This window comes from Micropterus dolomieu, linkage group LG06 (genome assembly GCF_021292245.1).
Source record: "Micropterus dolomieu isolate WLL.071019.BEF.003 ecotype Adirondacks linkage group LG06, ASM2129224v1, whole genome shotgun sequence".
NCBI classification, from domain to species: Eukaryota; Metazoa; Chordata; class Actinopteri; order Centrarchiformes; family Centrarchidae; genus Micropterus; species Micropterus dolomieu.
This window is the reverse complement of record NC_060155.1, coordinates 29,145,064-29,169,358: the sequence shown is the minus strand read 5'-3', so window position 1 is coordinate 29,169,358 and position 24,295 is coordinate 29,145,064. Positions and strand designations below refer to the sequence as shown.

The 24,295-nt window shown below is 44.0% G+C and overlaps 1 protein-coding gene across 3 annotated transcripts in view; it reads right to left on the bottom strand.

Moving 5' to 3' along the window:
• LOC123971865 (discs large homolog 1-like protein) overlaps nt 1–22,660 on the bottom strand; it is a 101,125-nt gene extending 78,465 nt beyond the window's left edge. For 2 of the 3 annotated variants that reach the window (XM_046050890.1, XM_046050891.1), the window contains exons 1-3: nt 21,788–22,658; nt 19,168–19,299; nt 4,354–4,517 (exon numbers count right to left, since the gene is read on the bottom strand). In XM_046050890.1, the coding sequence (XP_045906846.1) occupies nt 4,354–4,517; nt 19,168–19,299; nt 21,788–21,806 (315 nt within the window). In that variant the 5' untranslated portion in view covers nt 21,807–22,658. Of the gene's footprint in view, nt 1–4,353; nt 4,518–19,167; nt 19,300–21,787 lie in introns of all 3 variants that reach the window. The other variant, XM_046050889.1, reaches the window with a different exon arrangement.
• Nucleotides 22,661–24,295: the final 1,635 nt, after the last annotated feature.

Below are 24,295 nucleotides of genomic sequence, written 5' to 3'. Positions count from 1 at the left end.
CTTCTCGGCCACAACACAGGATTTCTTCTCCGGTTTCACTTCGGTCACACTCAGACTCCACTTTATATCAGCGACACCTTGAGGCCATCTGGGTCAACCTGAACCTGACCCCTGGACCCAGAACCCCCTGGCCCCTCTGATGGTCCCAAGCACATGAGGACTGGATGGGACATGCGGCGAAGGCGGACGACACCCCCTCCCACCAACAGCAGGCGTCCAGTACTTACTTGTCCGTCACGGCCCGGCGGGCGTTTGGCCTGAGCCAACGTGTGCAGGATTTCGTTTAGGAGGGGGGAGTCCTACGAGCGACGACGTGAGTTTACAATCAGAGAAGAGAGGGAAGAAAGAGAAGGAGTTCAATGCAAACAACACACCTGGGTCTGCACAGAGTCTGTGTGGTTTGTTTTCAGACTGCTTCAGTGCCAGGCGGGTGGAGTCAAAACACAAACCGACAGTTACCAGAACCTTTTCTCGAACTCTCGTTTCCTGAATGTGTTTCTGATCTTTAATCACTACAGCTGCACGGGGATGTCACGAGTACCACTATTCTGAAAACATGACGGTACTCGTTTTTCAAGGTCCAACACGTGGAAGAAATTTATTTTTTAATTTAATATTTTACATTGGTCAACAGCTCCGTGTAGAAGCCTGGACTTCTTGGAGAGCTGATTCAGGCAGACGTTTTTTCCCCCAACACACAAATCTCAAACCACTGCCAGTACAGGTGGAGACGTTAAGAAAATGAATGAATTATGCACAGTGTAAGGTTTTAATATCAACAGCTGGACGTCCTCTCACAGCTGTTAGATGTTCAAATGTTTTTATGTCGAAGTACATGAGATTTAGTGTTTAGTTTTCTTATCTTAGTATCTAATTGGGAATCAAGAATCGTGGATTTTCGCCGGTGTTTAGTATCGACTACTGAATATCTGGCATCGTGACATCCCTAGTTGCAAGTACAACACATTCGTCAGACGTGTCTGAGACAAACGAGATTTATAAACTGATTCATCCTGGCGGGACTTTAGTCGGCTAAATCCACAAGAGGAAGCCCTCTCTCACCTGGCAGTTCACCTGAGGGTCCGTGTGACCCACACCTGAGGAGGGTACTGTGGGCTGAAACTAAAGACCGGTATGGTTAATGGGAACTTGATGACGTCAGCAAAAAAAAAAACATAGACAACCTTTCACTCACAACAAGAAAACGCTGAAGCTGTATGGAGTAAAACTCACGCTCTTTAAAAGCCTAGCTTAGCACAAACACTGGAAGCAGGGGGAAACTGCTAGCCTGTCACACGCCAACTCTGCAGTGGGGAAAATACTTCTACTTTACTTCAGTATTTCAATTTTATGCCATTTTATACTTCTAATCCACAATATGTCAGAGTACTAATACTGTACTTTTTACTGCACTACATGTATTTCACAGTGACTTTAGATCATAATGTAATGCAGTACTAAAACTAAGTAGTACACACATACTGTATCTGAAAGTGGCTCCACATTGATGAACTACAGTATTAAAAACACTCTTGTGTATTCATTGGTGATGAAAACAGAATATATAACAATTAAATGGGCAATTGTTGTTTGTTTACTTGTGTAACATTTTGACTTCAGGGCTTTAACTTCACACTGAGTATTTTTAGACTACGGTATTTCTACTTTTACTCTTTCCAGCACTGCCTCGCTCTTTTAAAAGAACAAAACTGCCTGATTTACATGTTGTATTTTGTCTCGGGTTGGGTATGGAGAAATTTCAGAGACCGCTGCGTTTGGATTCTGCTCCTCGCTTCCTAAGTTCCTGCATATTTCAGCTCGGGACTGAAGCGTCGGGTCTACGTACCTACAGCGTCCACTGAGTTGACTGTTGCCAGCCGAGCAGGCCGACTTCCGGACGCTCAAATATATTGTTCCACCGTGTTATAGCCGCCGTTTTTGCCACTAGTAAAATTTACTTCAAAGCACGGGGCACTTCCTGTTGGCTCGGAGGCTTTGCAAGGCTACCCAGCAGACCAGTTCTTACGGTTCGCATTGCATCGCCGTGGAGTTACATTTTTGACGACAGCGTATGGGTAGGAGGCTACGCAGAGCCTACGTTGTAGATTTAACGCAGAAGTATAAATTGGATTTTACAGTCCATCAAAGTGTCTTATCTGCCAGGAGCTGCTACGCCGACCTAACGTCACCTCATTTGTTACGTCAAAAACGCGTGAAGAAGAGAGTCCTTCCGAAGAGGATGAAGGAGATCTGTGGAGTCAGAAACGAGACTCCGTAAGTCGAATCACAATCGATGAAATTTAAACGATACCCAACCCTAATTTTGTTACCTAACAAACAACATGTGCATGTTGTACGATACATTTTGCTGTGAAGAAAGGAATCAGTGAGGTCTCTCTATGTGGTGCGTTCAGAGTCTGCAGGAACATGCAGCGCTGACAACACTTCCGATCAGCTGTATGAATGCAGGTATGACTGGGTGATGACACATTTTAATCCAGAACAGCAGGCCTCATGCAACAACCACAAAAAAACATGTGATAACTGACATTGATAATTGTATTTATTTATTTAGTCACTCCTCTGTTGTTGTAATTGTTATTAGTTATGTTAGGACCGCCTCAAAAACAAGATGGTGCATCTCAAGGTGTTTATCCTAAATTTGAACAATATATCCAGCTGTTAACTGTTGTTTCCACCACAAACTTCCGCTTTAAAAATCTAATTCATACCAGGACACACACAGTAACGTTTGGGGGATCATTTTCCATTTTCTGGATGATCCCATAAAAAGTTCTGAAAATACGGGATCAGAGAGAAACAACAGTACGACTCTCTCCTGCTGAACACCCATCTCTTTGTTCGATTTAATTTGTTCCTCTCGTGTCATCGCTGTTTTCATGGTTGAGATTTAAGTCAAAGACATTAACTGCAGCAGAATTAAACTCCCAGCCAAAAGCATGTGGACAACCCCGTGTGGATGTTGCAGGCTGGAGGAGTCCTGAGGGGTTTTAATGTCTTCTCTGACTCAGATGTTACAGCAGCTGACTCACCACACAAGCAAATAGTTTCAGTCATTAGTGACTTAGTGTTAATTGACTACAGCTGGCCAAATCTGCTGAAGACCACTATCCTTCAACAACTGACTGGAAGCTTGACTTCTCGGGAGGGAGCAGCTACTGTGTCGGGGTTCTCGGGAGGGAGCAGCTACTGTGTCGGGGTTCTCGGGAGGGAGCAGCTACTGTGTCGGGGTTCTCGGGAGGGAGCAGCTACTGTGTCGGGGTTCTCGGGAGGGAGCAGCTACTGTGTCGGGGTTCTCGGGAAGGAGCAGCTACTGTGTCGGGGTTCTCGGGAGGGAGCAGCTACTGTGTCGGGGTTCTCGGGAAGGAGCAGCTACTGTGTCGGGGTTCTCTAAAAGAACATATTGACAAAACATGAATTTTCAAAATAGTTGTAGTAGTAGTTGATAGTCGTTTCAGGTTGACCCCACCTGCTTATGCTAACCTCATGATGTTTCTCAACTAGTTAAAACTATTTAAAATAGAAGATTCTGCTAACTAAACGATGTTTATTGGCCCACACAGGACGAACGAACTTTGATGTTGCTCCAAAACTATTTCTCTTCATTGGTCAGCTTGTTTATCGAAACAATGGAGGCGGCAGCAGCAAGCGCTCGCCTTCTGAAAACACCTCGAGTCTCTGTTAGATGTTTGGGAACAAATGTGCAGTAAATCTTATCAACTGTGTTGAGATCAGTTTGTTTTGCCTATTTGACTACAAGCATTCAATTTGTGTCACATGGTTTTTATGCCAGTACAACACATCCTCTCCATGCCAAGAAACATAAAAATGCACAGCCAGCATCAATCACCAACATAATGATCAGCCAGAAACAGAAACACAAGCAGAGAGACGACACAGCAGGTCGGCCTTTCATGGTCTTATATCATTAAAACTCCATATGGACGAGCACACCGTCACGCTCATGATACTGAACACGGCTTCAGACGAAAAGTTTATCGCTTCAGTATAAAACACTTGAAAGAGTGTTGAGCGCTCAGTCCCTGCTGCTCGCCTGAAGCGGTTCACATCAGACAGAGTGGCGATAACAACCTTCAGTCATCATGTAATGTTCTGAAAGGTATGATCTATTTTTAATATTCTCTATTTTTACAGAGGGCTGTTCTTTTACCGAGAAACCCATCACTGAAGACAGCAAACCAGTTTAGACAGAAGCAAACTTTAAAGCAGCTCACTTCCTGTCCTGTCAGTCCCTGAGCCATTAGGCCTGATGACCTCTGAACCGGGTCTAGGCCCAGCAGCTGTGTTACTGATGAAGTTCTCTGTTCTTACCTCGATGCTGGTGCTAAGGCTGGGCAGAGTGTCCGAAGTCACCGTTGCGCTTTGAAGGCTGGAGAAGTCCCACAGGTTGACGGGCGCCATGGGGTCCGCCGCCTTGGGCGACTCCACCCATCTCTGACTGTCCAATAAGGTCACTTCGTAAAATTCCTGGATATCTGAGAAGACAGAGGACAAGACGCACTTCCAGTCAAACGTGACAAGTCGAGGGATTTTCAATGACATTCAAGCACCTAAACATTACAGAGAAATAACGATCACGTCGGAGGTTATTCTTCAATGACAGCTGTGTTTTCAGTGTTTCCACATAGAGACTTCCCTTGGTCTATTAATTATTACGCCGAGGTACATTTATGTCCAGCCTAGGACAACCAGGTCCATCAACAGCCCGCCCAGGTCTATCAAACTCTAAAACAAACTGGAGAATGAAGTAAAATGGAAACAGTGAAATAAGAAACAACAATTATACTTTCATTCTGTGGGAAACAAAAAGGCCCGTACTTTAGATTCAATTTCAGAAAGACGTCTCTTTAAATCCTCAGGTGCCTTTCGGACACCTGAGCCCATTTAATTTGTGGAGAAAAAGTGGACCGGGACACATTAAAAACCAATAGATTATTGAATAGTAAACGTTTTGTGTGTAAAAGTTTTTGTTTTAGGGGCACCACTGCTCTTAGATAACATAATATGTCTCACACGAGGTCTGACATGACAAGAGACAGGAGGGAACAGACATTTAATTCTGTAAGAAAGAAGCATGTTTATTTTTAATTTAATGTTAAGATTTTTGCCAATTCTGCTGTATTGAAATATAGTAAATATTTACTTCAAAGTAGTTTTCTGTTAATTCTCAGTTAAAGATTGAATCCCTGGAGATTTCAGACATTTTGATCCCAGATATCAGCGGCCGTACGTTGTTTTTAGACCGTAAATCATGCATCCCAGTCCTTACAGAGCAGACAGAGTGTGTCCTGAGTGTTGGTGAGCCAGTAAAGGTCAGTCTCAGCTGTTGTGACATTCATCAGGTTACGTCGTTGCATGGCATGGAGAGCAGAAACTACAACAACAACTACAGTAGCTTACAGGGCTCGATGCCCGAGTCTCCAGGCTTTATAAACACCACTCAGGTTACGCCTTACAAACAGCGGGGCGAAATAAACCACGTGTCCCGCAATATATGTGGTCTCAGACATTTCCTAGAAACTTGTCAAAAATGTTGAAATAATCATTTGTTGTAGTAAGACAGATTTTTTTATCCTATTAAGACTTGAGATATTGTTTGCAGTGTATTCTGATGAGAACCAAACCTCACCCAGAATTAACTTGAAATAACACACACGGTGACAGACTGAGGTCTTCGTTCACAATATTACTTCAAATCTCATTTTAACAATTCTTTCAGTCAGGGAATTTGTTTGTTTGTTTGTGTTAGTGTTTTTTAAAGGGTTAAAAACACAAAAAAGTCACACAACAACCCAAACTAACCAGTCGAGGCAGCGGTCGCCCAGAGAGGCTCAATTATAGTTTTTAATTAATGGAGTCTGGTGGTTTTGATGAGAGCGATTTATCGACTGTTCTCCACAATGCTGTCAGACCCTTGCAATAACAATCCGAGCCGGTCAGCTGCAAAAACAAGAACTTTAGTGGACGGACTTTGATGTTGCAGTCCTGTTTTACTGCTGCTGACTGCTGGACCAGTTTAAAAAAAAAAATCTTCTAATTAGTCACAAAAACATGGGAAAATAAGGTCCAGGTAGAAAAATATGTAATAAATGGACTTTAAGACAGTTGCATAAGACTTTTGTATTTGTTTGAAGCCTTTGAAGGATAATTAATAGTCATTGACAGTTAGTCTGATATTATGAGCTTGTGCCTCCAGCAACACTACAGTCAGTCTATGTGAAGCCAACATCATAAAAAGGCCTCCAGCCCAGTGGACACATCCAACATGCTACTTTATTTTTGGAGGAGGGCTTACAGAGAGCGGCGATCTAAAATAACCGAGGCTTTCTTTGGCTCGCCGTGGCAGCTGACCAGCACAGATGTTTTCCCATAAACCATCAGATCACCACTTCAACAGCTCCTCACGACGATCCCTGCAGCTCCCGGCCTTTAAATGTGATCGAGCAGCTCTGCGTTTACACTGTGGTGCAACTCAAAGAGCTTTTACATAGGCAGGCGAAGAAAAGCATTAGAAAACAATAAACAGATTATTAAAAACACCAAGCTGAACACGTGTACCTAATAAAGTGGCCACTGGGTGAGCTTTTAACAGAGTAAAGGTCCGTTGTTTCACCTATAACCACACCAAACAGTGATGTCACCGCGTCCTGGAGAACACTCACTGCAGCCAGGTGAGACGTTACACCACTGGAGGTGATCTTTAAGTTAGTTTTAAAGTACTGTTTGCATTAGCTGTGAAGGCAACAACACGTTTATTTTTCTTGTCGTGCAGGGTTACGTCTCTGGTGTTTTGTACGTGCGTCGCTGCCTGTAAACTGTCACTTTAACCAGCACTCACTTGTAAAAGAGACACCCTGCCGTAAAGAGACCTGCCGAAACAAAGGTTATATTAAATAAAAGTTCAACAGCACAGAGCAGACGTATTTAGGTAATCGATTACGTCCAACACTGTGTTGCTGTGATCCTCTTGTGCTTTAAAGATGCAGTTTAAAAGGTAATATTTGATTACCGTTTCTAATTTTATGGACTATTTGGGAATATGAATAATTTCCTGAGTCAACCAGTAATCGTGTTAAATGATCATGATCTCAATCATCTTAAGATTTTAGTAATAACTGAGTAGCACTACACCTCAAATGTGTTTGAATTTTACTAATAATTACTCTGAAAAATGATCTTCCAGATGCTGCAGTTTGGGTCAGACTACTTTAAATACGAGAGCAATCGACACAGATAAAGACGTTTCCTGTCCTCCAGCCAATCAGCTGTTACGGTGACACTTCCCCTGCCTATTTACATCACCAGAGCAGCAGCGGAAAGATGATGGTGGACATCATTTATCAAACTCCCCTGTTCTCTCAGCGTCACAGTTTGTTCCTCAGTAAAAGCTCCTGAAGATAAACTCACACTCTAGAGGAAAAACATTTCGTCTTCTCATCCATCTGCCCACGTCATCGTCAGTAAATATAAATTAGGATGACACAACCGTTAACTGTTGTTCGGGAGGAGAGCGCAGTCAGGAACCTGTGAGGAGGACTTCCTTGTCTCAGTGGAGCTCTGTAATGTCACCTGTGCAGCTTCAGGCCGACTGTTCTGACGACAACACGATCACAAACACGTTCAGATCACGGTCAGGCAGCTCAGACCGTCTAGTCCTGTAGGTTTCACACTAAATGCTGTGTAAGAAAATCAGTGAAAATAAAAAGCCCCAAACAAACAAATGACTTTTCTCCAATATCATCAAATCTTATGTAACAGCCTTTTATGACTGAAAATAGCTCCAAATGTCAACAAAGTCCAGAAGCTGATGTAAGAACTAAAAATAACAGCTTCCTCTCTTCACGATAACGTGTTCACTCTGTGTTGTGATGAAATGCGCTTCTTGTCCCGCTCAGGATGAACTGCAATAACTTCAAGTACAAATTTATTTATATAGCACATTTAAAAAGAAACCTAGTTAACCAAAGTGCTTTCTGACCTCAGGATACAAAACAAGTGTACAAAAGACAGCAGAAAAGGTCAAGGTGTCAAACTCAACCAACAGAGGCGGGTCTTTACAGTCGGAGCAGGTCAGATATTCCACAGGTCTGGAGCCCTATGTTAACTTCATACTCATGATCCACCGTTTGAAAGCACATCAAGCTACGGCGTGATGCAGCAGCCGCCGCCTGCTGGCAAGGGGCGGTGCCGTTTTAGAAAAAACACGCGTGCAAAATATAAAATAGTAATTTCTCACGATATTGGTATGAAATATAAAGTAGGACTAGGTAAGGCTTTATGATGCGGTCCTACAGTGTTTTCCAGCTAATAAGCCAGCGTGCAGCTGACGGAGTTGAGCTAAATACTGAGTCCTGAGTTGTTGTTGTTTTAAGTATTTCCACAGAGCAGAAGTCAAACATATAAAACAATCATTTTGAACCTGATTTAATCAGATTTCTGTTCCTGAAATAGATGCAAATTTCATCCAAAAGATCCAAAATCCCCATGAACGCCAGTATAAACGCAAAGTGTGCGGTCCTGAGTCTGGGCTGAACCGTCTGCTGTGCGTTCTGAACACTAAAATATTAAACATCAGTAAATTCTCTTGTCATGTCTGTGGTAGTCTACATTTAAAAAATTGTTTAAGATTTAAAAATCCTTAAAAATAAACCAGCAAAGACTTAAAATCCGGCTTCACCTGTGTGAAAAGTTCCCAGTCAAACTACATGCTGAGGAGTGGCTGCGGTGCAGGCGGGTTCCCCTCGGGGGGACAACCTTAAACACAGCGCCGTATTGATGTCCGATAAAAAGGGACCTCTGTGGAATTGTGGGAGACCGTTAAGAGATCAGTTTACAGTGAAACCAGCGAGCTGCTTCCTCAGTTAGCGGCTCATGTTCGACAGCAGCAGTGCAGCCGCCGCAGTGACACTCGGGGAATGCTGTGAGAGGAAGAAGGTCCGACACCAGAACATGAACATGGTTCTTCTTCTTCCTGGAACCACAACAGAACTCAGCTTTTGTTTTCTACCAGGAAGCCTCACATCTCTGCAGCAGAAATAACAAACGGGTTCAGTAATGTCATGAAGTGTCGTGTAACAAACAGACACTGACTGGATTACTGTTGATGCTCAAGAAAAGCAGAAGCATGACGATCTGACGTAATAAAGAAGAGTCAGTTTATTTCTAAGCAGCCCGACGGACATCAGAGAGACCGCCGACGCTGGGAGGAGCACAGAGTTTAGTGCAGAATTTGTACAACAGAGCAAGTTGTGGTGCAAAGGGAAAAGGAAGTGTGTACAAAGAAATGTAGTATATAAAGAAATGAAGACATTAGGGGCCCAACTAATCTTAAGGGGACACTGTAATTAGGGATACGCAGACATGAAAGGTCTTGGAAGCCGAAACCGAACATAATGAAAAACTTTCCCCAATACCGAACAAGAACATTCACATTTATTTTGCCTTTATTTCTTACAACTGCATAAATTAAATAGTCAAAATGAGCTTTTTCCTCAGTGTTTCCCACAGGATGTGTAGAGACTATGGTGGGGGGTCCGGGGCCCGAGAGGGTCCGGTAAAGTAAATCACATGAGTCCATTTCCTTTTAATGGACACATGTAATATATGTTTTATACTTCCTGTGAATATAATCCAGTTAATCTTATTTCCATCCTGTACAGACGCCTTATTTTGAAAACCGGACGTTGTCACATGTGTTTCCTCCTCGCGCTAAATCCATCCGGTCCGACCCGGTTTGATAAATTATGTTGTAACATGAAGACTTCACAGCCGCTCTTCATACTAAAGAGACAAACTGACAGGATAAAGTCTCTAACCTGCCCGTCAGCTCGCTCTGCGCCGCTTCACTTACTGTAAAGGCTGGAATACGTGCGCACTCCAAATGTAGGCGCGGCTAGTTTAATCTCCTTCTCACAGACGTCACAGCGGTTCTTTTCTAAGAAGTCAGCAACAGATGGAGCCGATGTGCCGGGAGACGATTCAGCAGAACAGCGTCTGCAAACGGCTTTAAAACGCTTCAACGCCGTCGACATGGCAACGCGACTGTTGGGTAAAAATTTGTTCAGTCTTTAGACACATCAGGCCGAACACAGAAAGTGCTGTTTTCGGCAGATAAATTCCGGTGGCTGAACATTCGGTGCAGCCCTAACTGTTTGTGTCAAATACCAAGAATCTGGGTTTAGGCGTGGGCCGGTTTCAAAAAGTCAAATAATCCATTAAGCCGTTTTTTTCAGTATCAGCTGTTTTATTTTATGTCAATATAAAAAATATATTGATTTTACAGCGTTATTTGATATTATTCTTTGTTGTATCGTGTTCAGTGGAAATACATTTAAAAATAACACATTTTACAGCTGAAATGAAAATACCATGATATTGTTGCTGGAGGTTTTCATACAGTCAGACTCTCATACCGGCCCATCCCTAACTGGGTCTTTACTTTAACTGTTAAATCACATTAAAGACAGCTGACAGAGAGCCTCTGATGTGAGGCTGTGAGCATATTATCCAGTTAGACTGCAGAGTTTCTGTGGTAGAGTGTAATAAAAGACCACACCTATTTAATCTGCTGTTGCTATCAGAGCAGCGGCCCTGCGTGGGAAAGACACACAACATCCAGGATCCAACACTTATAGCAGAAACCGGCCACACCCTGAGCGTGTGCACTGGAACGTTCCTGAGAACTTTAAAGGCTGAGTTTAAGATGTGAAACGCCATCATTTCCTGTTAGTAAGAAAGTGACTCATTGGGCTGCTTTTATTTACACATAACAAAACAAAGCAGGAGCCATCCGACTCCACACACAAGCCGTTTAGAGCCGCTATGATCCCTGGATACACTCAGCATCAGTAACAGACGCAGGACAATTTATACTTTCCTTCACAATCTATGCCGCAGCCTCGCCAAAAACTTAAAGAGGTGTTATTCTGCTCATTTTCAGGTTCTATTTAGAGGTTGTACCAGAACAGGTTTACATGGTTATTTTTTTGTCCAACTACTCGTTGCTGCAGCTCCTCTTTTCACCGTGTGTTGAAGACTTCGTTTTAGCTATGGAGTGATTCAACTCGTCTCTAAATGATCTTTGTTGGGAGTTGCACATGCTCAGTTCCTAGGTTAAGGACTACTAGCCAATCAGAAGCAGAGAAGGGCGGGTCAGCGAGAAGCCGGTAAACAGTTCGGGTTCAGCCGTACGTGTTGCCGACCAGCTTGGCAACATGGACTGGAGCGAGAGTTTCAGAGCGGTGAGTTATTAATCTGTAACAAAAGGATCTTTCATCCATAAAGTTTGAACTCAGCACAGTGGAACATAGAAACCCCGCCGCCAACTCGCATTTTTGTGGCAGTAGTTAGGGCTCAAACCTGAGAACGCCACGACAGGTTTAGGAAAGTAAAGATGTTGCGTGCAGTCACTACGCCCAGTTTGGTGGTCAACAAATAGCTCCAAAGCAAACTGCTGCTAAAAACACAATGTCTCCTTTTTACAGTTCGATTTTTCTACACCTGTTTAAATAAACAAGATAAAACATGTAAATCAGACAGACCTGGAGCCGCTGCAAGGTGGAGCTAAGCTAGTGGAGCTAAGCTAGCAGTTTCCCCACCGCTTCCAGTGTTTGTGCTAAGCTATGAACGTCCTGGACTCCATCTGAAACACCTGACTGCAGAGGATTTCTAACCCTGAGTGTTCAGAACGTCACTGAACTCCCCCAGAGAAACTTTAACCTTTACACTGAAACAAATAAAACCAGTTTGACCTGAGGTAACAAGCTCAATCCGGCTCTGGGTCACGCAGACGAGACGCCACGAGCAAAATCTGCCGCTGTTTGAAGGGAAGATGGAGGAGGTGTGTTTCGACACAGAGGCTGGCTCACGTGGTTAGGTCGCAATAAACTGGCCCTCGCTCTCACTTACTGTTTTCATTTTATTTCCAGTGACACGCGACACTTCCTGCAAGTGTTTCACATTAAAAGGCGTGCCAGGAGGGCCGCGGTACCGTATATTACCGGGGAAACCGGCTAAGTAGAAGCCATCGGATGTGTTACAGAATGAAAACTGGTGATGACCAGAGAAAAAGTTCTGAGCAGAGCCGGAGCGACTCACCAACGTAATCAATCACAAAAACACGGCGATTTACGAAAGGTGCACTGCAAAACCTCGTCCATCTCAACGTGGTGCGGTGAGCTCTGCAAACAGGAAATGGCTCATCATAAGTGCTGTGCGCGAACACGTGAAGCAATGAACTTTAAATAGATTTTTCTAAATGATTCTTCATCTCCCCACTGTTAGAAGTAATTTCTGCACTGCTGCCGTCACGGTACTTAACGTTACACCGTGCGTCATCTGACGTTCGGCCGTTTTTATATTTCCTGTTTCCTTTAAAAAGGTCACGCATGAGTAAGAAAATAAACTGACGTCACGGGCTGTAAATCAGTTCAGCTTTTTTCTCTGACCCACGCTGAACAGATACATTCTCCAGAGATTATTTTACTGCATATTACTCCAGAGATGAAATAAATCCACATCATATTTATTTTTTTAAGTACATCAGTACAAATACTGATTCTCCAGTTCAGAAAAGGTCGACATACAGAGTTTAAATTAATCCTTTTGAATCTGGAGGTCCAGTAGTAACAACAGACCCCATCGTCACAACACTGCAGCGACGTGGAAATAAGACCATTTCATTTATGCAGTGGGAAAATAAATGGAATAAATGTGAATGTACTTGTTCGGTATTTGGCAAAGTTTTTCCATTATATTTGGTTTCGGCCAGGAATTTTCATTTCGGTGCATCCCTGGTGTTATGGAAGCAAAGCGGCCTAAAATCTCAAAATTGACCGGTGCATGTTTTGTGCTGCCGTGTCTCGCCTTAAACAGCAGCAGCATTAGCGGCTTTGGTGCCCCAACCAGCCGAAGCTCTTTAGTATTTCCCATGAGCCTGAAATTCACTTTGCCCGACTGCCGTTATTTCTGTCAACAAGACAAACAACAAACCAAATACATAAAAATGTAAATAAACCAATTAAAATGAAACCTTCTCTGACCAGGAGATGGATTTAAATCAACGTTTAGAAAACAATCTGTATGAAATCCGGTGCCAGCGTGTGGCGTCTTCATCGGCAGATGGGAGGCAAATTCTGGCCTTCTTGCATTCTGCTCTGCAGCAACTTTGACCTACGGGTGGCGCTAGAGGAAAAGTCTGCATGGTTTCACTGATCAACTGAATCTTACGAGACATTTGAAGAGGTCATCCAGACCGCTGGGAACTCGTTTCGGACATTTTATAGACACTGAACAATCTCTATATCAGAGCGGTCATTATCTGCAGCCCTCCGCCCCTGAAGGTCACGGGTCAGAGTTCAGACACACTGCAATTAGAGAATAACGTCCAAATCTTTGGGGCTGAAAACTGAATGTTGATTTATCAAATTGAAAAGATTGATGCCATCTGTTTGTCCGAGAGGAATCAGGTCAGTCGGAACTGAAAGAGTGAGAAGAAAAACAGAAACTGAAGCTCCCTCTCTCTGTAAAGCAGCAGTGGTGGGGGGGCAGGATTATGGAGTGGGGGGGTAATCGTCGTGTCCACAGAGGGATTACACTGTTCTCGGTCTGCTGCAGACATCTCTTTTTGGGGGTTTGGCAGATTGGAAACTGTGCGGTGGAAATCTATTTTTTATTAGCGACACCCGGGAGGCTGGGACGTCAGGGTGAGCGTGACAAACACACCCAGTTTGAGAAGACAACACTGAAGAAATTATTATTATTTCTAATGTTTAATATCAGGAGCCGAGTCAATAACATAACGTGCTGTTCTGTTGTTCCCATGATTGATTTTACAGATGAGTTGAACTAAACACCGATTTTATTATTTTCCAGCAGATCTTTGCACATATTTCAGAATAGGATTCCGCTGCAGCCTGTTTCACCGCTGCAGACTGCAGCGCGCTCGCTTAGTACTGGGGCGCTTTATAAAAAAAGTGTTATAAAAATAAGGAGTTAACCTTTAAGACACTGAGCTGCACTTTCACAGCCAGACAGTTGAAGCGATGCCAGAAATCGAGTCAGACGGTCGGTCCTGGAAAACAGATCGGACCACATTCCTGCAGCTGTGTGTCGGTTAACCCTGCAGCGGCGTCTGCTCCGGTCCCGTTAGCTGGCAGCGAGGTGACAGCCCGCCACAAAAACACCGACTGCTGGAAACCTTCCAGGGCGACTTCTGTTTCGCAAGAACAGGAACATTAACCGACATGTTTCCAGTTTGACACATTTGGTTTCTTTTTCACTCATTAACGAGGCTGTGAACCGACTTTCTGGGGGTCAAAGTGGAGACTAAATTCTATTTCTGGACGTCACACCACAGGATCATCGCTTCATAATCAGAGGGGTTAAATAAAGCATCTTTGCACTCTGCTGGCCAGCACACTCGCAGACTGACAAGTTACACTAGACACCAGTAAAAGGACCCGAGTCCGGGCGGATAAAGAAACAGACATTCAGCAAGACACTCAACTTAAGGACATCGCGACACGGTTCATGCTCGTCCTCCAGGGCGTTTGAGGCACATGTGATCAGAAAAACCCTTTAATATTACACCTAAACACAGTAACCGGCTCTCGCTCTGCAGGAACCTGAAATAACTTCTGCCCTGAACTGATGAGCTTGTTTGTTTTTTCCACAAATCAGAGGAGTCACCTCATGTCTCGATCACAGGGTGGTCTTTTAATTAAAATATATCTTTGTAAAGGACACTATAACCAATCAGCAAGCAGCAGGAAGTTCCACCTGGGAGGACAGGTATAATTTCAGGTGGCAGCTGTTTTCCAGATTCACTCGAAACGATTCATCGATTAATTCAATTACTAAAATTCATCGACGCAAGTTCTTTGCACGGATGCTTCGTTTAATCCATATAACTGTACAGCGCACTGTTTCGCACGGACATGTATTACTGTCGCACATCACGCTTACGCTCGCTGTGAACACGACGCGATTATGATGGAGAAAGTGGAGTTCTTAAACGACGCACTGATGAAATAATCTGTAGAAGCTTCGAGTACTAACATCATCGTGAGCTGCAGGTCGGAGGGTCACGCTGCCTTGTGGTCTAAAGACGCTTACTTTCGCGACGCGCCTGGTTTGAATCTGGACATAGACCTTAGTTGCAGGTTCTCTCTCTCTACTCCTGTCAAACAGGAAAAAGAAAGTTTTCCAGGAAGCACGGGAGCGCCGGCAGGCTGCAGGCGGTGGAGACGATGACAAACGTTCATCTCTCCACAGCGTGTTAGTGCTGGCAGCGCCGGACCGATTCAGACTCTAGCGTTCGCATTAATCACGGAGCTGTTGGTACTCTGTTTTCTTTCGGCACAATGAGCCGCTTAGCGTCCAGAATTAACAGGTCGGGTCCAGATTTGGAGCGTTCGCACTACCGATCTCCGTTTGTGGGTGATGATGCACAGATATCAGAACAGTATCAGGAGAGACAAAGCGGCGTTCAGCTGACACCGTGCACAGGACGGATCCTGCAGGAGCCCCGGACCACAGATACCGCCTCGCCCACGGAAGCCTTTTATACACTTTCATGCCTTAAACCGCACATTGTGCAGCTGAGTTTGTTGTGAGCGCCTTCACAAATGAACCCTGATGACCCTCGATAACGTCAGGGTGTGAAGAAGAGGCCGCAGCAGAGTAAACACTGACCTCCTCCAGCCTGGCGAGCATTCAGCCAGCTGTATTTCTACTGCAGACGCACCGATCTGACCTGATCATTTAGGTCCCGATGCAGAAACCTGGGCTGTGGCAGAGTACAGACCTCAACTTAAACATCGCTTCCTAACTTTATTATGCTACGTTTTGAGTCCGTATCGGGCCGATAGCTGATATCAGTATCTACAAAGAAGAAGAAAGGCCTGAAGAAACATTTTAAAGAATATAAAGTCAGGCCAAACTGATTATTTTTGACAGATATTGCAGTTTGATCGCAGAATCAGAAGAATGATCATTCTTACATCATTATTTTATAGTTTTTGTTCATAGTGTGTGTTCTCTGTTCTGTGTTTGATTTTATTACTGTATTATCGTATCAGTAAGCACATCGTGAGCAGTGTACAATCCAGAGTCAGACTCCTCGTATGCGCACACACACCTGGCAAATAAAGCTGATTCTGATTCTTCTTATTGAAAAACATTAAAATTAATTATGGTGCGACTTCTGCAGGGAGCTGAACCAAGCAAAGATGTTTTCTTAAGTCTGCAGAATATGACGTGCAGGCCAGGACGTCTCTGCAGCAACACAATATTTCATTTAAAATGGGGTTTTGATCCACATGTAACCTTTAACAAATGCAGCGCATGGCGGTTTGGCCATATTGTGATTTTGATCAACATTTTGATTAATCGTTCAGCCCTAATCTAAACAAGTTCAGGTGCCTTTGACTTCTTGCTGTTCAACAGAAATTATCCGTCATCGAAAATTTAAGTACAAATTGTTGAAAATTGGCAAAAATGTCTCTTAAAATGATTTTTCCAGTTTTTAATTCTGTAAAATCACAAATAAATCCACTGCTGTTTAAACATCTTCAGCACCAGAGCCCGTGTGATCCCGCAATTCAGTTCTTCCCAAAGTACTAGTAAGAACTTTGTCTAAATAAAATGACCATTTAAATCAGGAACTATCAGACAAACCAACGGGATTCAGACCGGCGATCCTGTGAACTACATCCCTGCTTCCTCCCTCCCGTCACCTCGCCTCACCTCTGCTGCGTCTGTTCAGGACTCGCAGCCCCCGGGCGGTCGCACCGACACACCGCCACCCTTTATGACCTCTCGCCACGCTGAGGAAACAAACACGAGCGCGGCTGCCGCCACGACTCCCTCCTAAAGCTCCACAAACACGGCGAGGTCACAGAGGTCGGCGGCAGCTGTTGACACATCATCAGCGTGCCGACGCTCATCAGGTGATATTTGACCTTCGGTAATGAATTCAATCAGAGGATCAGGGAGGGGTGCAAACACAGACAGATATTATATTTACAGGAACTCAAGTCATGTGCTCTTTTATTTCCAGCAGCAGTTCAGTGGACACAAATAGTTTGAAGGAAAAAAAACGTTACCCAGCTTTTTATCACTGCTCGTCTTTCACCGCCGCCGGGTGGCAGATGACATCCTAGATTTCTGAGGCTGACGACACCGGGCGTTAAAATGTAAAATCACGAGTTGACCACATGAAAGTCCAGGCAAGTAACGTGTCCGTACAGCGGTCTCACGGTCTGGACCCACAGCTCTGGTTCTGCAGGCAACTCATCTTCCGGTCTACATCGCCGGCTCAGCATCCGATCCCTTCAACCCCGCAGCAAATCAGTGTTTTCCCTGTGCGCCGCTTCTGAATTATGACCGCCGCTACTACAATTTCCTCCAATCTTTAATTGCACGGCAGCGCTTCCTCTACCTGGCAGGTGCTGTTAAAGAGCAGCGTAACCTTCCCCAACTGTTACAGGAGTTAGCGAGTGTTTGATTGTTGAGCAGCTGAGCGGGAAAGCAGAAATTACCCGCCGTCTTTTGGCGACGTGTGCCAGCTAGTAGCTGCATTTCGTTGCTGCCCACTTGTCCGGTGTTGAGAACATTAGGTACAAGCTTAGACTACAGCTCTGTCATGTACACAGAATATAAGAAAACAAAGGGCAGTGGTGACTGTGGAGGAGCTGAGCTTAGTAAAGCAAGTTAGGGATGTAAACTAGTCTCTTTTAAGCCAATGAGGAGACGATTCTTTTGGATTTTATTGTGCAAATGAAATTCTTGGTATTCAAGGGAGGTGGTTCTCATGTTGCCTGTTTCTCATATTCATTTCTCCAGATAAGTGTCAAAGGCTGTAAAATTGAGACACAAAAGACAACATGAGAAGTCGTATCTATAATGACTCGGAGGTCATATTAACAGGGTTTCCCTGCCGGTAGGCTCAAAATGGCTTGTGTGCTGCATGAATGTAAAATCACTGTGGAGACAGCACGAAAACTAAATAACTACAGTCAGCAAGTTTAGTCCTTAACATCTCTTCCCCACAGATACGGTAAAAATAATGGTCCTAATGATGTGAAATTTCATATTCGTCATTGGTAATAGTAAAATTCTCTCGGGGGAGGACCCCCAACCCCCTCCTCCCACCACCACCACCACAAAATATGTGCATCCAAGACTATGGGAACACACTGAAATTGTCAGCTAATCTAATGTGCATTACCCGTTCAGCCACACAGCAGGGCGCACTATTCGCTTCACCTCGGCTGCATCCCAGGGGAAACACTGAAATATCCCTCCTTCCTCTAACTCCTCCCTCTCTCGGCCCTGCACGCGGGTCAACAGTAAATGCTCTGTGTTTGTACAGCGCCTTTCTCCTCTTCCGACCTCTCAAAGCGCTTTTAACTCCGTCACACCGATACACTGAGCCTAAGCGCTCAGAAAATGACATCATACACCGAAGGAACAGGTCACTTCGACACGCCGAACCCACAGTTTGGTTAATGACTTGTTGTGAAGCTTGAGTGAGAGTGAGTGTGAGAGTGAGTGTGAGAGAGAGAGAGAGAGAGAGAGAGAGTGAGAGAGAGAGAGAGAGAGAGAACATGAGTGTATGATCCATCACGGTGGGAGGAGACGGCTCAGAAAGTTATTAAAGTTACCCAGACATGAGGAGGACGTGACGTTCTGTAACAGAGCGGTCAGATCTCAACGTGGACGCCGGAGACAAATATTAATGCCCAACATAAACGGTCTCCCTGATTATTTGAAATAAGAATTAATTATAAACCTTAAAATATCATTGCGGCTGAGTCGTAATCGGAGCAAATGCGCCTGTTTTGTTCTTTCTTTGTGTCTGTAACCACCTGAGAGGCAGGAATATTAAAACCCACTACTCCCACATGTGATCCCAGTTTATCTGGGACACAAGTCTTTCAGCTCTTCCTGACGCCACTTACGTCCCATAAATTCATATTTACGTGTCAAAGACTAGAGCTTGTGTGAATAAAAAATAAAAAGGTGTCTTAATTTAGTTTCCACCGTACTGAGATGGAGTGTTTTTAAATTTAGGTACCAGTTCCCGGGCCGTGTGTTTTGTGGCTCAGGACGAGGCGTGCGTACCTATGAGAGCCTGGAAGAGGTTGCTCTGGAAGATGTCGATGACCCTCTGGATGGAGTGTCGGAGCTGCCGGTCCTCGGCGTGCTGCAGCTTGGCCCGGTACTCCTCCAGCAGCAGCAGGGCTCGCTGTGCATCTGGGCGACATGAGGAAGGAAGGAAGCAGCAGAGGTGAGTCGAGAACTGATGCGAGCAGCAGCAGCAGCAGCAGCAGCGTTTAGCTGGTCTGAACACACAGCTGCTTCACTGCTGCAGTAATCCCTCAGAGCTGAAACACTGAGCTGCTAGTTTAGTTTAGTATAATACCAAATACTTTTAAATAACAAATAAAGACATTTAAGACGGTGAGGAGGTTTAAGGTCAGAGCAAATGGAGTTTGGTTTAACCCCCCCGCCCCAACAGATCAGTGTAGAGGGAAGCATCAGAGCAGATTTGGGTTTATAGAGCATCACAACCTGCTGAAGAAACTAATTCTCTCTAAAAACCAAAACTAAAAGGAAGGCAAGCAAAAATAATTATGTTGAAGTTTAAAAGCAAAACATACAAGATTATTTCTTTTACTTTTACGGCCTTGTATTTATTATAAAATTGACTTTTTAAAAAAGGACCAGGAAAGACGTAGAGTTGAAATAATAATCATTATTTTAGAGAAATATATTAGAAATATCTGCAATGACGCCTTCAAACAGCCCAAATTATTTTAAATATTCACTTTATTATAAGATAAAAACAGAGATAGAAGCACATGCTCACATTTCAGAAGCTGAAACTGACATCATTTGCTTCACTGACTGATAAATAACAAGGTGAGCACCTCAGGATCAGCAGAGAGGGAAGCATCAGGGCAGAACGGAGCCACGAAACGTCTTCTGACGCTGCTGCTGAAGAAACTAACTCTCACTCATCCAAAAATATACAAAGTCAAAAGGTAAAATGTTCGTCCAAGACAATTTTAATGACTTTAAGGCCTAATATTTATTTTATAATTGACTTGATGAAGGGCCTGGAAAGACGACGAGTTGATCATTTTCATTATTATTTAGCCTTTAAACTGCATCTTCTTCTCTAAGTTTCACTTTACTGTGATGTAAAACGGAGAGAGAAGAGGAACTTTCTGCTTAACTGACTGATCGATTAACTGCTAAATCAGCATTAAAATAAAGGTCGGTGTCTCAGGATCAGCTCAGAGGGAAGCATCGGGGCACGTTTGGGTTCACAGAGCATCGAAACGTCTGACGCTGCTGCTGAAGAAACCAATTCTCACTAAAGGGAAACTGAAAGAAGTCAGGTAAAATATTTACGCACAAGACAATTAAATGACTTTTAAGGCCTTCTATTTATTATAAAACTGACTTTTAAAAAAGGGCCTGGAAAGATTTGATTAGTTGATTATTTCCATTAGTATTTAATCTGCTGATTATTGGGCCTATAAGATGTGTATCTCTCTTTTCTAATCTAACTTCAGAGCCCAGGGTGAGGCCTTCTAACGGCACAAAACGTTTTAGATATTCACTTTTCTGTGACATAAAAACAGAGAAGCTGGAACTGACATTTTTGCTAAAGAGACTGATCGATTAAGTGATAAATAAACTTTAAATTAAAGGTCAGTGTCTCCGAGGGAAGCTGCAGTTTGTCCGGCATCAAAGCTCTGAAGCTCTCAGGGATTTCAGCCACTTCAGGCTACTGAAACTGGTAATACGCATATTTATTGACTAAACAAGCAGCAGGTCAATCAGGAAACACTAACTGGTAGTTTCAGCCCGACAAGGGAACAACCACAGCTTTAAAAAGAAGGTCAAACTTTAGCTTAAGGGAAACTTCCAAGTGTAATTGTATGTAATTTGTGGCTGTTTAACTTGCTATCTTTACATCGGGGAGCAGAACTGGAAGTAAACTGAGGACTTAACTGGGATTTTATGTCCTGAGATTAAAGCACTGAGGGGAAACAGACATTTAGCAGATAATTTAATTAATGGCAGTGTTTCTTTATTATCAATTAACCAGTATTAGGCCTTGTTAAACAGTTTTATCTTTTAGTCTAACAGAAAAGTGACATTGAGACATGTTTTCATTGATTAATCCAGCTGATCATTAAAAACAGACTAGATGGAGCCTTACTGGATAAATCTGTGTCCCAGTGAAAGTGCTGTGGGAGGTAAAATATAATTAGTACAATTAGGCTGCTGTTTGGCACAATTAAGGATCCTTTTCGAGCATTAAAGCCAAAATACAGACACAAATATCCAAGTATACGAGAGTAGTTTCTCTCTTCTTACAGTTAGGCTCTTTGCTGTGGCGCCTGTGTGTAAATATTTTATTGATATTAAGAGTTTATTTTTAGTTGGGCTGCTCTCCAGACAAGGTGCCCCATATATTCAACTTGGGTTAGCATCCGCGGCTAACAGGGCTAGCCCTACTTTTAACTCACTTTACCTGACTGGCACGGCGCGGCACGGCACGGCTCAGTAAGGCCGATTTAAAGCCGTGTGCGCTTGTGTTTAGGTGGAGTTGTGTCCGTGTTTTGTTCCTCCACACGGAGCTGGCTGTGCGTGTTTGACTTTCTCCCGGCAGGTTAGCCGCGCTAGCTTGCTAGTTGATCCGTGAAGAAGTGAGAGAGCGGCTTACCTTTCTTTCTGACTGGCATGGTCTGGCTCGGCTCGGCACGCAGCTACTTCTGTGTTAGCCTCATACACTCCTCACGCAGGACAGGGAGGAGGAGGAGGAGGGGGGGGGCTTCCTTTTTATTGATTATTCCGCCAGTTAAAGCCCGCTGTCACGGCTCCAAGTCGGGGCTGAAGAAGAGGAAAAATCCCTCCACGACGACAGCAAGTTCCCCTCCGAGCAGAAACAAACCTGCAAACTAACTGTCAGGGGCAGCCGGCACGAACATAACAACACTGCGGGGGCAACTAATAAAAGCCCAGACAGGACACCCGGGTTAAAAAAGTAAAACCACAGAAAGCGAGTAAGATCCAGAAAAAAAAAGCGCCGTCCGTTTGCCGACACTCCGTGCTGTAGCTCCCCGACACAGAGGCTCCCTGCCCCGGCGTGCACCGCGCTGGCTGACCGCTGTGACGGAAGGTGGAAAGTGTCGAAATGCAGCGTTCACCAGCTGGGACCTGCCCGTGCGCCAAACTCCATGCAAAAAAACACCCAGTTTCCGCGCAGGCAGGAGCTGCTGCTGCTGCTGCTGCGGTGCAGGGAAATGATCAGCTCCGGAGCTGCGGCGTGTTATTCCACGATTTTAATAACTTCAAAGTCCAGCCTGGTGGCACACCTAAACTCAATCCGTGCCAAGCCCGGACTGGTTTATCCCGCACTGGCACGCACACTTGTGTGTTATTCCAAGCGCCACACACTGCCTGCGTTGTGCATTCGTGTCAAAGTTCCCCTCAGTGCAAATCCCTCCTCTCTTTTTCCTTCCACTTCCTCTTTTTTCCTCCTTCTTCTCCTCTTTTCTTCTTCTTCTCCCTTCTCCTCCTCCTCCTCCTCCTGCACCTCCCCAGGTCTACAAATCCCAAACTTTCCTCCAAAATGGCGTCTCACAGAGCCGCAAATGTGAACCATGTGATTTACAAAAAGCCTACCCCTCCAACCTGCCGCCCAATCATGCAGCTCACCTACAAGACCGAGCAGGAGGAGGAGGAGGAGGAGGAGGAGGGTCAGGGTGGAGGGGAGGAAAAAAACTTTTGGATTAAGAGAGAAAGGCAAGGTGAGAATGAAGAGGGCAATAGAGGAAGAGGAGGTGAAGGTGAGATTATAATATTTAAAGAAAGCAAAGAGAGGAGCTGGAAAAACTCCAGGAGGAGGAAAGATGGAGGCTGGAGGGTCAAACATATATAAACACAAGATTGTAAAACTAAAAAGGGGGAGGAAGAGAATCACCAAAATGAAGAAGAGGAGGAGTAGAGGGAAAGGACGAAGACACTGTGAAAGTCAACAAACACTAGGATGAAGAGGGCACATTTGGAGGAAGAGGAGGGAAAGTGATGGAAGAAGAAGAAGAAGAAGACAGGAGTGTAAACAAGTGACATTTTCTTTTATCAGGTGTTCAGACTGATCTCAGGTCTGTGCTGTAAATCTGAAGCCACAGCCGCAGCAGCGGGTTAGCTTAGCTTAGCACTAAAAATAATAATAATAATAACTTTATTAGTGCAGCACTTTTCAAAAGTTACAAAGCGCTGTGCTGTAGAAACAAACAAGATCCATACTCAAAATATAAATGAATCCAAGTAATTTAAAAATGAACGATGAATAATAACAGCAACAATACAATGTTTATAAAAACGTGAGACTTAAGAAGAGATTTAAAACACTAACAGAATCCACCAGCACCTCCTGAGTAACACGCCGTATCGTCCTTTTAATCTGTAAAACTAAAACTGTTATTAGGGAACTGGTTTCTGGCCCTGACCGCTTTCAAGGTACCCAGCAGGAAGTTACAGGACTTCCCCAAAATGTCAAACATTTCAACTTTACACGTCTTGACTAATGTCTCGACTAACACCAGCTGACCTGCATCTTTCTAATCAGACGTCACATAGAAGTACTCTATACTACATTTTGTATTTTTACACACTCACACACGCTGTATTCGTATTCGGGTCATTGAGAATCTGTTACCCGCCTGCTTAAACAAATGCAGATTATTGCACTTTTAAAAAGTGCAATAATCTGGTTTATTCTGCCCAATATGGAAACATTTGAGGATTTTAATCCTCCCCCATCACTCAACATCATTAAAACTCATTATAATGGTGCATTCAGGTGCTCCTCGGATGGTCCCGTGTCCCCAGTTGTGAAGTTTGTTCTTTCGAGTGTTCATGTCTGAATGTGGAAACAACACGGACGCTACAACTTTGTTGTTCCGACTTCAGGGGGCGAATTTTTACCATTATTCTGACACCATTTGCCAACTTTTTAAATTAGCAAAGTGACAAACTGTAAAACAACTATTTCCCTTCTCAGGGATCAATAAAGTATTTCTGATTTCTGATTCTGATGATGTATGACGTGCGACCTTCTCGTTGTGTCGTTTAAACACCAGAATCCCCAGATTCAGTGCTGAACGCATGACCTCTGTGTGTCTTTCTGCCCAAAGAGAGGAAGTGAAACTATTACGCTGCGCTCAGT